Source organism: Corvus brachyrhynchos, unplaced genomic scaffold (genome assembly GCF_000691975.1).
Source record: "Corvus brachyrhynchos isolate BGI_N302 unplaced genomic scaffold, ASM69197v1 scaffold69, whole genome shotgun sequence".
In the NCBI taxonomy this organism is placed as follows: domain Eukaryota; kingdom Metazoa; phylum Chordata; class Aves; order Passeriformes; family Corvidae; genus Corvus; species Corvus brachyrhynchos.
This window is the reverse complement of record NW_008240228.1, coordinates 1,420,438-1,436,945: the sequence shown is the minus strand read 5'-3', so window position 1 is coordinate 1,436,945 and position 16,508 is coordinate 1,420,438. Positions and strand designations below refer to the sequence as shown.

At 38.6% G+C, this 16,508-nt stretch overlaps 1 protein-coding gene across 5 annotated transcripts in view; it reads right to left on the bottom strand.

Annotated features, from left to right (window-relative positions):
- The window catches only part of TASP1 (taspase 1), an 81,964-nt gene that overhangs the window by 23,564 nt on the left and 41,892 nt on the right, over positions 1-16,508 (bottom strand). For all 5 annotated transcript variants that reach the window (XR_001865557.1, XM_017745335.1, XM_008642004.2 and 2 more), the window contains one exon: positions 1,939-2,049. Coding sequence is in view for 4 of the 5 variants with exons in the window: in XM_017745335.1 (XP_017600824.1) it covers positions 1,939-2,049 (111 nt within the window). In the remaining variant the exon portion in view is untranslated. The remainder of the gene's footprint in view (positions 1-1,938; positions 2,050-16,508) is intronic.

Here is a 16,508-nt window from a genome sequence, read left to right as displayed (position 1 = left end):
AGCTGGCAGTGGTAAGTTTCTGAAAATACAAGCCAGACCTGTTCCAAATTAAAACATGAAACTCTAAAAAGGAATTACAAAGCTTTTATATAAATGTTATATAAATGTTTTTTTCAATTTTCTTTTCATGAAAAGCATTAATTTTATCCTGTCTCACACTCTTTTCACTCCCTGCTGTTTAGCTGGGTTTTGTGTGTTTTCTCAAGGCAATAACACATCACACTGTTAGCCTGGTACCTCCACCTGTGCAGCTCCTCTTTCTCTGCAATTGATAGTTCAGGTGTAACAAAAACTTCAGCAACATTTAATATGCTCTTATCTCCAACAGAAACATTTTCACATTTTCAGTAAACAACACAACGTATGTATCACATAGGAGCCAGTTAACATTTTAAATGAAAACTTCTGTTATGCAAAGTGGGGGCAAAATATGTTTGCATTAAACAGCAAAAGAAGACTTGCATTTTTTGCTAACCATTACCGAACAGAACAAAGAAAACCCAGAAAACTCAAAGCAACTTAAAGAAGGCACATTTAACTAAAAAATATTTGTTTCGGGGGTTTTATCAGCCAGTCTCTATGAAATACTTCATCGGTAGCTTTCCATCTTGTGTGTGTGCCTGCACTAATGTGAAATTGCAGAAGGCTACATACAATTTGTGCCTGCTTTTAGTACTCTTACCACAAACAGCACAATACATTTTGAGAGTGTGGACTAAAGATCCGACTTCCCTGAAGTTAGGCCACATCCCTACAACACCTGCAAAGCAGGGCTACAAATTAGCACAGCTATCACAAGCAGCCTTCCTAAGGGCTTCTTTTGGGTACACAAATTCCTAATTTTGGGCCACAATGCACTGGAATGAGTGATTAAATATAGAAAGCTACATTTTTGCGGCTTGGATTAGAATCTTTTTGGGGAACACACAGAGTGTTGTGCACTCTTACAACACCTAGAAATGACTGCAGTATGACAGCAGGTTATCAAGTGCAGTCTTCCAATGCGAAGGTGACTTCCCCATAAACAGTCAAATGTCAGAAGCAGAATCTAACATGGATTCAACACTATAAAAAGAAATCAAGAAGTTGCAATGCACTGCTTGCCAAAACCAAGGGCATCAGTCCCTAGGACCTCAAAAGGTGTGTATAGGTCCCTCTTTCAGTTCTAATTAAAGTATCATAAAATGAGCTTTGCAATACAATATACAAGTATTATGTTGTCTGTAAGAAATTTTGAAGATGAAAATTGTCTGTGGATTCTAAAGCTTGAAAAATTTTAAGGGTTATGAAGCCACTGCAAGTCAACATATATGCCAGAAGCTACACTGGAAAGGGCAAGATTTTATGGTTATTTTAAAATTCCACATCCATATTTTGCTTATGACTTGAGGAAAGAAAACAAGATCTATATTTACAAGAAATTGAAGACATATTGCACAATTCTCTTAAATCAAAGAAAAAATTTTTTTTGAATAAAGTCTATTTCACTTTTTCAAGAAATTAATTTTATGATGTAAATAGCAAACCAGAATCTGTCTGTCCAAAGCATTTAATTAGAACATGAAATGGTTTTGAAGTCTACTATTTTTAAAAGGGTTAACATGATGAATAATTTTTACTAATGCTCCTAACCCATCAATTCTAAAATATGCAATTGTACACCACAGCCCGTGATTCAGACAGGAAATTCTTTCTTCAAACCTCTCTGGGTATTCTATGACTCACATAACAATTGAGGTATTTCCAAGGGTTTTCCTTTAAATTTCCTAATATATTCTTCCGTAGTTTAACATTTTTCAGATGTAACACAATACTAAATCTGAAGCCAACTGCAACACAAGGCTTCAACAGAAATCATGAGTATCTTTATTTAATAGAGTTACTTGCATTTTCAACAATGTTGGGTGACATTTAACCAAATCAGGACCATATACTTACCAATAAACTTGTTTTGCATAGTCTCTAGGAGAGCTTGGTGGGCATCCTCTGTTTGCAAAGCACATGAACATTCTCTGGCCAGTATGGTCCGGACAAGGTGCTCTCCACAACCTATAGAAATATTAAGATTGGGAATAGTCAAAATATAAATATCACTACAAGCAAACCCTGTCATTAATTTACATCATCACATTAATTTGGCTGTGGTGATGCAAAGTAGTGACAGTTTCTTAATAGTGATGCATATGACAAGTTTCTGCCATATATATATATATTTTTTAAAAAAGGTTGACACTGAGTCATGCAAAAATTAAACTAAGTCAGTGGTTTTCTCACAACTTTCCTGAAATTTTGAGTGCACAAAGGCATAAACCAAACAAAATTTACATAACAGAAAGAAGAAACAGCAACACTATCTGTGACTTGTAATCTCTCTCCAGATAGAATCCTCTTACTAATCATTCTCTTGGGAATGATCCTTGCATGCAACTCTTCAAACTGAGAACAACTTCAGTGACACAGTAACTCCTTTTGCATGACAGAATCTCCTACTTCTTCTACCATCTGATTCGGCCTTTTTTCAACAAAGGAATACATGAATTCACCCATGCTTTTTTGCCACAGTGGCTGGTCATTGGACTCCTAATACAAATTCCTGTAATTTTTAAAGGTTTGTCCTTAAGAAATTAAAAAGGTTCTGCAAACAACCACTTATTGCCTCAGTGCTTTCTGTACCTATCCCCTGAAACCTATTTTTGGTGAAGACAAGCAGGTCATTACTGCTACACTTGTTCAGTAGGAACACTTTCACACCTGCTATTTTTTCTCCTACACCCTTTTCCCTTCCTGTACTGTGCTTTGGGACATACAGCTGCAGCCAAGTGACACCATGCATGTTTACTGGATCAACTGGGGTTTTTTGGACAGGAAAACCCACTGCTGATACCTTCTCCATATAGACCAAGGTCATTACACTGCTTAGGCCTCCCATTTGTTGACATTTTTTCTCAATGGCAGGGAAGTAGACAAAGCAGCTAGAAGAGGTCTAACCAAGAGCCAGGTGAACTGTGTTATCCAGTTAGGACAGAAAGAAAAGCATAACTAATGTAGAGTTGTAATGTAACAATGACCTCAAATTATCTAAATTTAAGCAACTGCACTTTAATCAGATTTGTAACTTATCAGGGCCTAAGACTGCATTAGACACCAGAATATACAGAGAGAAATCAGATACAGTCAGTTCACAATTATATATAAATATTTCTAGCATATTTCTCATTAAACACGACAAGATGATGCAAGCACTGGAACCATAAAAAAAAAAATCTGCTGTAATCCAGTTGGACTTATTAGCTCAGGTACAGAACTCCATAAATACACCTACACAGCCTCCAGAAACAAATTTATGGCTGGAAACAATCTAGTTGCTTCCAAGTGGCAGGGAGCTGGAGCTGGTAAGACATCAGACCTAGGCTGGCTTCAGACAAACACAGCTCAGTCTCCACGGGTAACTCTCACTTTACTGGAAGCACTAACAAGCCCAGAACAGAGACACTGGCTGAAGCCAGCCTAGATGTGGCATAAAGAAAAATTTAGTAATTAAACCCAACCCAAAGCAGCTCCAGTGCAGCCTGCTGAGTCTCTCATCACTGTGCATATGCTGAGTTTAGAGCACTGACTGGTTTGGTTACAACATGGCACAAAGATGTTGGCAGGTCTGGCACTGCATATTGGAGCTACTCACAGACTGGTTTCTTGTTCTTCTCACCATTTTTAAACCCTAATTAACATGGTAACGTACTCGAAGAATCTCTCTCTCTGGCAACTTGTCACACAATTATACCCTTTCCCTTAAATGCACAGTGATTTCCCACTGTTCTTCAAAGATTGCTAAAACAGAAGAAAAAAAAAATTACCCCCCTCATTTAAAAGATTAGAAAAACCACCCTCTGGAGCACTATGGATGCATCAGATGTCAGAGAATCAGCCCAGGAACCAGATTGCTGAAAAACTGTGTACATGTGTCCCAAAATCCTGCTATGTTCAATCATCAAAAAAATACCTTGGTCTTCAGTTATGTGTCCCTGCTAATGGGCAGTGTCTCCTGATTAATACAATTCAGCTAAACTGAGTTGTTTGAAGTGGGACACTTTGGCATTGAATCTACATACAAGTGGCACAACAGAAAGACAAAAAATTCTTTGTATAGCAAACAGATTGAGTAAAAACCAGTTACAAATTTAGGGGGAAATGAAAGAGCCAAAACACTACAACAGTTACACAGCCAAGGGAAGTCGTTCTTGAGAGCACAAGGGAAAAAGTGTTTTCATCAAGACTGTCAAGCTCTCAAGTTACTGAGAGAAGTGTCCTGGTTAGGGGATAATCTTCAAGAGGCTCGTGCAACAGAGCATCCTCTGCAGCTGCTTACAGGAGGGTCTGTCCATTCATTTGCCTCATTACACCCACACTCAAAAGCTTCTGTCCACAATAGAACTGTGAGTTACCTACTATTCATTCCAGACAAAGTGATGTATGAAGAACATAACAAAACCCCACAAGATGCATTTTACCCATAGATCACAACATGGACATCACTTTTTTAAAGCTAAGAAGCTTTAATCAATATGAAGTTTTGCTGTAAAGAACAAAACTAAGCAGGCATATGCTCCAGCAAAAGCTGAGAAAGCTGGTTTTTTCTTGAAAAAAACCTGTTAGTACCTTTAAATATAACATGCAATACATTTAAATATAACTATATGAGTAAGAAGCATGGGATTTAGAATAGGAATCAAACAAATGAGACACAGAAATCAGAGTGAGCCTATGCATCTCCAATGCATCAAGTAATAAAACCAGATGTTACTACTTCACAATTTTCAAGTATTTCCTAAATTGGCATCAAAAAAACAATAGCCATTTTTTTGCATGACGTATAATGTTATTTCCCCCCAAGAGAATGACTTTATTGAAGAGTTCCCATAACATCAAGTCTGCTCCAAAAAAAATTCAGAGAGAGAAAACTTAATATGGGTTAAGAACAGCTGCAGCCCACTGATGTGATCCAGGATCAACCACAAGGAAAGCAGCTTTGCAATTCTACAAACACATCACACATCTCTACATCCCCACAGACAAAGTCATTTCTTTTTGTCATATTTATGTCAACCTATAAGGCAATAAACTTACAGACTGCTGCTGGCAGTGTATGTAAAAATCTTTCAACACATCACTTGCTGGTAGTCTGCAGGAACAGATAACTAAGGAAAACAATTCCCCCATTTGGAAAAGAAAAATTTGTTACTGTAGTTTTTGATGTAGGAACATCTATTTTTGAAGAAAAAAACCAAAAAACTAAACAGAAAAAAACCCCCAAACAAACAAAAACAGAAAACAAAACCAAACAAACCTAAGCAGTGTTTCACATACTTCGACCAGATAAAGGCTGAGAAAAAGAACTACACTTTCAATTATCTCAAGTCAGAACCAAACTTCTTGGAGGTTTAGCAGATCTATACATCTCTATAGCCTTAAACTGGGGACGCACTGTAGATAACACTAGGACTAGACACAAAATGAATTGATACATTACTACAGCAATCAAAACTGATTTATAACATATAATATAAAGTCGTGGGTTCAAATTTATAGTTCCAGTCACTTTAGTCTAACTGCCAGCATTAGCCAACTTCCAAAAAGCCTTGTATTAACATGACTCAAGACAGCAATTACAGTGAAAGCTACTTGAACACATTTCCAAATCATGCACATAAGTTGATGAAAATGTAAATCTGGTTCATTTGCTTAACTATCTCACATTATACTACATTTAACTGCATGTGTTAATACATTTCGCATTTCTTTCCCTGAATAATACTAAAACCAAACCAAGAGGGACTCCCACTAAGAATTTTTCAATTCTACATTGAAGTGTCAAATACATTCATTTTAGTAATTTTCCTGTACACAGAGTTTAAATCATTTTATTACCCTTTCCCAGTTATGATGATGACTTCTTCAGTAACCTGAAGCTCATTATATTTCAGAGATGAATATTTTGCAATGACAGACAAATGCTTCTCTAAGACTTCACACGAGTGACTCAAATGGAGATGACTAGCTGGAAAAATTTACTGGGTTAAATTAGTGCTTCACACTGAAGTAACTGTTTCATATAGTAAACAAATTATTTTCCTAACACAGTAGTATTTTGCAAACACCATGTTGTCTACTTGTAACTCCTCCGCTGACAAAAATACTACTGTTGGAACTGTTGTTGTCCGTGTTTGCAGGGCTAAGTACAATTAATTGCCTTCCTCTGGGATTGCTACTGGCAAAGGGAAAAATGCTTCTAACAGAAAACAAATACTTTATAGAGACTATTTTGATAAATCATGTGTGACAAATTTGGTGACCTTCTTCAGTGGGGTTACAGCATTGGAGGGTAAGGGAAGAGCAACTGGTGCCATCCGCCTGGACTTGTGCAAAGTATTTGACACTGTCCAGCACAACATCCTTGTCTGTACATTAAAGAGACACACAGATCTGATGGGCACACTGCTCAGTGGATAAGGAATTGGCTGGACAGTCACACTAGAAGAGCTGTGGCAATGGCTCCACGTCCAAGTGGACACCAGGGATGAGTGGTGTTCCTCAGGGGCCCGTGCTGTTCAATCCTTTGTCAGCAGCTGGGACAGTGGGACTGAGAGCACACTCGGCCGATGACACCGCGCTGTGCGGTGCAGTCACGTGCTGGAGGGAAGGGATGCCATCCAGAGGGACCTGAACAGGCTGCAGAGGTGAGTCTGTGTGGACCTCTTGGAGTCCAACAAGACCAAGAAGAAGGTGCTGCACCTGGGCCAGGGTAACCCCAATCACAAATAGAAGAGGAGAATGGATTGAGAGTGGCCCTGAGGAGGATGGATTGGATTGGAGGAGAATGGATTGAGAGTGGCCCTGAGGAGGATGTCTGGGTTTTTGGTGGACAAGACACTCAACATGACCTGAAAACATGTGCTTGCAACCCAGAGAACCAACTGCAGCCCAGGCTGCATCCAAAGCAGGGTGGGCAGCACGGGAGGGAGTGGATTCTGCTGCTCTGCCTGCTCAGGTGAGACCCCAGCTGCAGTGCTGCATCCAGATCTGGGGTCCCCAGCACAGGAAAGATGTGGAACTGTTAGAGCAGATCCAGACAAGGGCCGTGAGGATGATCTGTGGGCTGGAGCACCTTTAATACAGAAACAGGCTAAGAGCATTGGCTTTGTTCAACCTGGAGAAGGAAAGGCTCCGAGGAGACCTTCTAGCACCTTCCAGTACTTAAATGGGCTACAAGGAAGACAGAGAGGGACTTCTGACAAGAGCATGGAGTAACAGGACAAGGGGGAATGTCTTTACAATGAAGGAGGGTAGATTTAAATTAGATATTAGGAAGAAATTCTTTACTGTGAGGGTGGTGAGATACTGGAACCAGTTGCCCGGGAAAGTTCTGAATGTGCCATCCCTGGAAGTGTTCAAGGCCAAGTTGGATGGGCTCTGAGTAACCTGTTCTAGTGGAAGGTGTTCCTGCCCATGGCAGGGGGTTGGAACTTGATGGGCTTTAAGGTCCCTCCCAACCAAAACCATTCTAAGATTTTATGAAAATCAAATAGATAAATACATAGATATTTTGATGCAAGTTTCTAGCCTCCTAGATTAAAGGGAAAAATATACAGATTCCTGAAGGCTCCAGAGGTATTTGGCAACAGATTCCTATGACAAGGGAAAGAAAGAAGAATGAGGCTTAATAGCCACAACAGCATTATTTTGTAAACAAACTACAAACCCAAACAAAACTCTAGAAGATCCCAGAAAACCTGTCTTCAACCAGAAGCTTCTATTCCTGCCTGAAAATCACTTGAAGATCATACAGAAACGTCAACATTGATTTTCAGAGACACGTATCTTGGATCATGCCACATTACAGTTTCTTTCAAAGTGCCAGGCAGACCAACAGTGAAATAGAACCCTTTTCTGTAGGTATTCATATGCATAATTTCTGAGAATAATACGATTTTACCTCCTATTCAAATACTCCTCATTGATTACTGCAAGATTTGCACAAGAACAGTCTGGGAATCTACAACCTTTTTTTTCATAGTCTCTTTTTCTTCTGTTATCCTACTATAATTTAGTTGTTATGGATGTATCAGTAATCCCCTCAAGTTACTATTTCAGCAGTAGTTGTTGCTAGTTAGCCTATGCACAACTTCCACAACGACCAAGTTACAAGGGGGGGTTTTTGTGATATTTTTATCTTTTAAGATTGTTACCATCTTCAAATTTTAGCTATTATACTAGATACTACTTTACACTGCATATGATTCTGAAAAAAGGTAAGAAATCTGAGCTGTAATTTTTAAATGTTAATCTTCCTGTACCAAACAGTAACTAAAACTGTATAAATAAAATAGGTATACAAACCTTAACCTGCCACAGACTTGAATCTTTCATTTGAGTTTCATGCAAGAAACTAAGGATCAAGTCACTGGGTTTTTTCCTCAGCATAGTGACTTCTCAAGAAGATTTCTAATGCCTGAAATAACCACAACAAGAGGAGAAAGAACCCAGCACAATATAAGCTGAACATCCCATACATTGCGTGCTCTGCATCTTATAATGTTCCTCCGATGGAACCAAGATGGCAAACGAAAGGAAGGCCTTGTGCAAAGCGAGGGCCTCTGAGCAGCATGTCAGAGAGAAACTGTTTTTCTGCTTCTTTTGATGGGAGATGCTTTCAAGTCAGGAAATTAGAAACAGGTGTGCCAGAGGGCACACACACATCCATGCACCACACTGAAAAACACGCGTTTTCAATTTTCAGACATGAAAGAGGCTCCTGTTGAATGGAAGGAGAAATGAAAATCTAGTTTGCTTTCTGTGAGCCATAAGCAGAGAGCTTATGGAGCTTTGACAGGCTGCTGGAGCCTGTCTAGCTATGAAACACACAGTACCTCGACACAAAGTGTTGGAACTTGTTTTAAAGGAGTATAGAATGGAAACTTGCATTACTCACATAGAGTCAAGAATGGAAAAATTAATCTAGTTTACTCCACTGCCAAAGTATGACTCTTCACTTTTCAGAAGCTAAAGACAGAAGTTACAGGTTACCTGTATTTTATCATCTATTCTACGCAGCAGAGTCTGAACCTGGCCCTGTTGTGTCTGTCCTTTAAGCTTTGATGTTATTTTCATTCCAATAGTAGTCCCTAAAGTGTCAGTTAACAAGTTAAAGAACTACTATTTCTGCTTTATTTCCTGGATAACTTCTAGTTATGCCTACTGGAAACACAGTGAAACCTGTATTTGAGGAAGCTCTGCTTGTCATTTCCAGCATCTCTAGAAAGAGCTGCCTAAAAACTTGCAAGCCAGTGATTTTAAAAAACAAACTCTGCAGTACTATAAAAATATTTAGTTGGCAAGACACTGACACAGGTAGTTACATATTGAAATAATATTTTAATGAAGACAAAGTGCTGCAGTCTAGCAGAATGCACTACAGTATTAAATTAAAATTACATAACTTTAGCTTTTTTTACTCCTATCAGCTGCTGTATCTTGTCTTCATACTAGCAGGGGAAATTTTTAAATTACTGACCTACTGCCAGAAAAAACACCTGCAAACAAAGTCCTGTCCAATTTCTAAAGCACTGATCATAGAGGGATCAATGGAGCACATTCTTGCTGCAGACAGAATATTCTTAGATGATCTACCTACTAAGAAAATGCAATGGAAATTTTCCAACAGGTTGAAACTTTAGTAAATGTGGGCAGGTTTCAAAGACAACAAAAGACAAATTCAACATGCAGACAAACTTGTATCTAAAGTATCTCCTCTAACAAAAGGCAGGAAAACACTTATGCCTCTAAGTTTTTAATACAGGAAAAATAAACTGAAATCACTCTAAAGAACAACTCATTCAATTTTTCTACAATTTTACAGATGAGAAAAAAAAAGGTTAGAGAGATACAATGCCAAATGAATGAATCCTTAAGTTTTAAATAGTGATAAATGGCAGATAATTCATTAAAAAGCTTTTTGTTTGAGTTACTATGAACAAAAAGAATTCTAGATCTACATCCAAGAGAGGTTAGAATGAAGAAAAAATGTAGGTCCCTTAAAGAGGATGTACTTTGTACATTCTTCATTACATTTAATACATTTTGAAAGATAAATCTCAGTTAAGCTGTAAAGAAAGAAGCAAACTCTTTTGCCTAGGCCTTCCTCAGAAGCTTTGCTGCTACTGATCTCTGTAAAAACACTACACCTCTCCAAACTACATCACTTTTGTCATATAAAACTTACAGGGTAAGACAGTAGCTTATGTGTTTGCTACATTTACTCCCAGTCCCAGAAAAGTGTTTAAGACATAGATGATGCCATGATGATTTTTCACCTTTTTATACCCCTTTTATATACCTTTTTATAGCTTTTGTATTCTTAGTGGTTTTTAGCCTACATTCTTAGATTTATTTTGTTCAGCTAGGAGACTAGACATCTTAGAAACCACAGACCCCAAGGTCGTCTCCAGAACACATTCTGTAAACCAAGATAAAACCATCCAGGGGAAGGTTCCTGGGGGAGGGGGGCTCACTTGAGCCTCTCACTGGGGAATCTTTGATAGATATGCTAATGAGTAAGACCTATAATGATATAGCAGACCTATTGTGGGTGTGCATTGCAGTGTGCATTTTGGTGCATTCAACCTGGACGTGGTGCACCTAAAGATCCTTAAAATAAATACAGAGGTAAAATCCCTTTTTCCTTTCTAACCATGTTTGATTCTTGATTTTAAGACCAGGAAAAGGCATCATAGAAAGGGAGTTCAGTCTGCCACCATCTCCAATTCACTTTATATCCTTGCACCTATTTCAAGCCACTTGGGCAAGGCACAGGGACAGGGCCAGGACTAAGTGTCCCGAGCAGGAGCTGGTGCTGCAGAGCTGCTGGCCCAGGTTACAAATGCGCTGCTCTGCGAGCACTGGGCCTTCCGCAGGAGGCTACAACTTCCACAAGCCCAAGCTTGCACCTTCAAGCTTAATTGATATTATAACATCAAGTCCAATTAAAATTTCAAGAGGCAATAAGCACTCTGATTATTGTATCCATCCAGTTCTGCTTCCCAACCAGCCTTCCGAAGGCAATTCAAACAACTATTTTGATCACTCTGAGGACAAACCCCTCAGCTTTGAGCACTGCAGTACTGTGTTTAATTGACTGCTTCTCAGTGCCACCACTCCCACAAATCATCTGTGCCTGGGGCTTCCTCTCTCTGCTCCCAGACTCGTGGTGGTGGTGAGTTAGTTCACAAGCTACAGCGCTGAAGCCTCCCAGCTGTATCTGGACGCAAAGGCTGAATGAACTTTTGACAGAAACATTCACTTCATAGGTAAATACTGATCTGTCTGGAGATAGACCTCTTCTTTCTCCACCCTACCCTCTGGTTCATGGTAACAATGACATAACTCTTCTCTCATATGCAGCTGCTTCATCTGTGATGCATTAAATTACCTCTTATTCCCCAAATCTTACAGGACCAGTCTGATTCTGACAGATAATACATATGCCTACAAAGAGATTAATTGTATCATAATATCTATCTCACAGTGTAGCTCAAACAATCTGTACAGGATACAAGATTTGCATGTGAAATTCCTCTGGGCATTGGGAGCTTGGACTCAGAGGGACAGGCCAGACAGACAGTGCTGCATGTGTGTGCTAGGTAAGGGCTAATAACACATGCAAGGTTGAAGCGAGATTTATAATCACACTGTAAATGTGATTCACTGGCACAGGTTGCTCAGAGAAATTGTGGATGCTCCATCCCTGGAAGTGTTCAAGGCCAGGCTGGATGGAGCTTTGAGCAACCTGTTCTAAGAGAAGGTGTCCCTGCCCAGGGTAGAGGGATTTCATCTATTAAGGTCCTTACAACCCAAACCATTCCATGATTCTATGAAACAGCACTGGCCAGGTGTCCACTCACTGGATCCTAATACAGCCACTACTGCCCTAAAACACAAAGGAATCACAAAGCCAAAGTTATGCATTACAAGTCAATTTATTTGCATTAAAGCTTCCCTGAAAAGTATTTACTCCGTAGATTTGCACATCGCTGTAGTTTGTTTGCAAAAGGAGTTTTCAAGTAGGAATCTACAGATCAGTGGCTTCCATAAGGAGACCACAACACTGGCTGAGGACATAGCTCAACAACCAATTTAACAACCACAGACCATCTCTGCATAGGTGTCATTCCTATTCCATCCTATTCCACATTACCCATTCCATATTGCCTGCAAAAGCATCCATAAGACACACAATGGACCGGAAAGAAGGACAGATGTGAACACAAAGTTTGAGCAGGAAAAGGTGGGGCAAGGAAGAGTGAATATATTTATTCCCTTATTGATGTGGATTTCAAAAACAAGACAAAACCTTCTTGAGCAGGGGGCTGGACTGGACCTGCAGAGGTTCCTTCCAAACTAAACAATTCTGTGATTCTTCACAACACAGTATGTGCTATTTTTTCCTTCATGGAATGATGCATTTATATATACAAATGTATATCCAACACAGCTTTTAAAGTATCATGATCTAATCTCTAAAATGCCTTTATGAGAATAAAGGCCACTGCTTTTGTTGAGAGACCTTAACAGTCTTTCAGGATCTTGGTGAATTCATCAACACAAGAAATTGTTAAGGAAGTTTACACAGAATAAATACAGTTTGTACACATATTCCTAAAACACTGCTGTTTTCTCTATCTGATCTTCATTTCATTCAAGAAAAGACTCTGTGCAGGGTAGAAGAGCAAGACATCATTGAAAGACTTTCCCCAAACAGAATCCTCAACTACACCTCATAAATAAATATGGTATCTCCAGAAATCTGGTATCCCTGCTACCTTCTCAACAAAACACAACTCTGGCTCAGCCCTGAAACCAAATTACATTTGGTAGCATGCTTAGTTTATCTGAATAAACTCAATGTATTTCAAGATTCTACTCCTTCTTCTTTGGGATTATAAATTAGGTTGTATTTAAAATCTCCCTAGGATAACCTATGGGCCTTTCTTGTGTCAAATAGTCTCCTCAAATACATTTTAGTAAAAGCTGGAGATTTTGCAGCTTTGTGTCACAGAATATCTTCATTTTGTAAATAATGCAAGACCTTCTGCCTGTCATCAGAAATGCAATATTAAAGGTTTGCTGGCTTCAATGGCTGGTACCTAGACACAAAGCACACCCATTCTTTGTACGCTTTCTATTTCCTGCTGTTGTAAAGATGAAAGAAATGCAAGACATCATTTTCAGTCTCTACACTTCCACTCAAAAATTCTACTTAGGGCTGCATTTTCAAAGCGTCCTGCATTAGCTGTTACTGTAATTCTACATTTACCTTTATATTTATAGTTAAGGTTCTGTATATCCAAAGAGAATTATGATTTTTTAATTTATCTCCCAGGAAAGATACAGCCTCCCTCTTACCCCAGCAGTATTACTTTTGGCACAGTTAGTGAATGAATATTCACAATCATCATGAATATTCCAACTGAGGAGGAGATTCAGTGTCACACTTGATATTATTTTGAATAAGAAGAATATGCACAAAGTCCTTGTTTCTTATTATGACCAGGAAAAAATAGGAAATGTTTTCTTAAAGTACAGCCAAAAAATGGACTATTGTTTCTCCTGCGGTTGGGTTTTGTTCACAAATGTTTTCCCTCCAAATAATACCCATCTTCCTGTGTTTACATTCATATACCAACAAAAAACATCGACTAAAGAGTTCCAAGCAGCCTTATGAGTGTGGTTCTGGCCTCTTTTTGGGGGGAGGTGTGGGGGGTGCTTAAAGGGGAGCCTGTTTTGTTTGTGTCTGTGTGCACACATGCACAGAAAAGCTTTTAAACACCACAGATTTGGCTTCTACTACGTTGATCCAAAACCCAGTTTAGCTGTTTTTTACATTTATAACTAAATAAAGGCCACTGGTCACGCTCATCTCATTTAACAAGCTTTCACTCCATCTCTACCATCATTCCTGCATGGAATGGGCCTTGCACTGTTATTACATGCCACAGTTAAGGTTGCCCAGGTATCTTGGCTATGCCTGCAACTGCAACATTCTCTGAATTTCTCGAATTTTAATACTGGTTTTGAGATATTTGAATTCCTGTAATGTTTATCCTTCAGCTGCCAATAAAGTCCCACAGCCATTTTTCCCCAAACAAAATATTAATTTTAATATAATTTGGAGTTTATATATCAAAATGCCTCAAAACATTGATGGGGAAAAAAACAGAAAGGCTTCACTTGTTTACACAGAAACTGAATTTTAGACTGAGAGTTACAGAATAAACCTTGGATTTAAGGCCCCTTAAATTCACAGTCATCTCTAAGTTCCACCACCTTCCCCACTGTGTTTTTAGAAAGTCTCCATCTTTTGATTTCAGTTGTCCCAGGCCCTGTTAAACTATTACCATAAAATATGAGTTTTACAATACCCTGTATTTTGTAAACCTTGAAGTAACTTTTGAGAAGCCAAAAAAAAAAAAAAAAATAAAACCAAAGACATTGTGGTTAAAAAACAAGGCCAAGTGACTGTTAGAGGTATGAAATTACCATGCAAAAAGTTGAAGTCATGCCCAAACAAGTTCAGAACCACCACCTTTGGCACATTCAATATAAAAATATGATAAAAATAGCCAAAAGTATTTAAGAAACAACTTGCTAAAAGGCATAAGAACTAATACCAAATCCTTCCTGAATAGGCAAAAGCAGGAAGCCTCCCAGCAGCCACAGGGCCAACAAATAATACAAAACCATTGAAAGAAAGCTACAGGAACTTGGACTTACTTTCAAGTACTCATGTGGTGACATCTTCCCCATCCTGCTTTTTTTTTTTTTTTTTTAAATGAGGCAGGTACTGAAAAACTGAAGCTTCAATTGCAGGATTTTAGAACAAAATTAGTAAAAACTGAAGAATAAATCCTACTGTGTTATTAACTGTGGCATTTAAACTAAAACTCTTCCTTTCCCAAGGAAGTTTCTACAAAGGTAACCACAGAATAAAACTGTTCCCAGCAAAATTTAAATATCTGGTCTTCTAAGAACAAAAAGAAATGAGAAATCTTCAGAAGTCACCCTGACCTATTAGAACAAATATACCTCGAGTTTATAAAGTCCCAGTATCACAAATTGCCAGAAGCCTGGACAATGCAATGGAGGTGCTTTTCCCAGTCCTGTACTTTTCCTTGGAGAACTGCAAACACTCTCTATCTGAAACAGGCCACCAAACAGTCTGGAGCTCTGGTTCAACCCAAGGTATCTGTTCCACATGGATTTCAGTGTGCAAGAGTTTGTACTCTGCCTACTTTGAATTACTATTCTGAACTCTCCTTTCCCCAACCTGTTCAATCTCTAGTTGATCATCACTTCCAAGACCCAAAGACATGAACAATCTTAAGTATGGAATGAAAAGAGTTTACAAAACTTGACCCCTCAAAATTGCTTGCATGAAACTAATGCCAAAAAATATCCTTTTTCATGATTGAATATATAGCCTGATGTAACAAACTCTCAGGGCTTGAATTTCTATTCTCAGCTATCACTGAAAAAAAGTTTAGAAGTGTAAACCAGCACAAATGGGAAACCTTTTACTTCCCAAAGAATTGTTCAGCTAAAATTATTCGGTCTAAAACATATTAATACCAAATAATTTTGAGGATACTTTTGATAAAGCTTTAAGGGAATTAGAGTTGAACTTTTTATTCAAGATTTTTTTTTAAATTCCAAATGTGATTTGATGAGTCAGCTATTCTCTGCAGTCATTTAACAATAAACATTAAACATTACTCAATACCCACAGCAACCACAGTCTAATTTTATTCTTTTTTCTCTTCTCCCCACACAACGGAAAAAAATTCCCTGTAGAAACTATTAGATTTGTGCCAAATTTATGACTCAAAGACAAAGTAAAATAAATAGACATGTAAAATTAAACAATAAAATGTTATATTGTGAAAACCACAGAAATTTAAGCTGACTGTAAACTTCTTTTATGTACACATTTTAAATATGTTTACATACAGGTGAAAATGTCTGAATGTAAAATGAAACATGAAATGAATGTGCAGGTCCACTGTTTTTATTTATACATACCATGCAAGTGTCATTTGTTGCTGTTTTTTTAAAAATATATGTCCACACAAAGCCCATTTGGAAACCTACAGGAGGGAGTATAATCACTATTACACAGGTCCCATGGGTTAGCAAGTATAGTCCCGGAAGGGATGTCCTTGCAAAGGGGTGCTTACAGCTTCCTCTATGACCTAACAGGACCTATCAGCTGGCCAGCTTGAATATGGACAATTCTTTGAGCCATTTAAAGTTCTAACCGTCTCCGTGATGCACGCTTAAGAATAGGAAACTCTGAGGCAGAGTCTCTCTCTCTCTCGTTTCCGGTGCTGGGACAGGTGGCTGCGGGCCCCGTGTGCGGGCCAGCGGGCCCGGCCTAGGCCCTGCTCGGGCCAGGCCAGGCC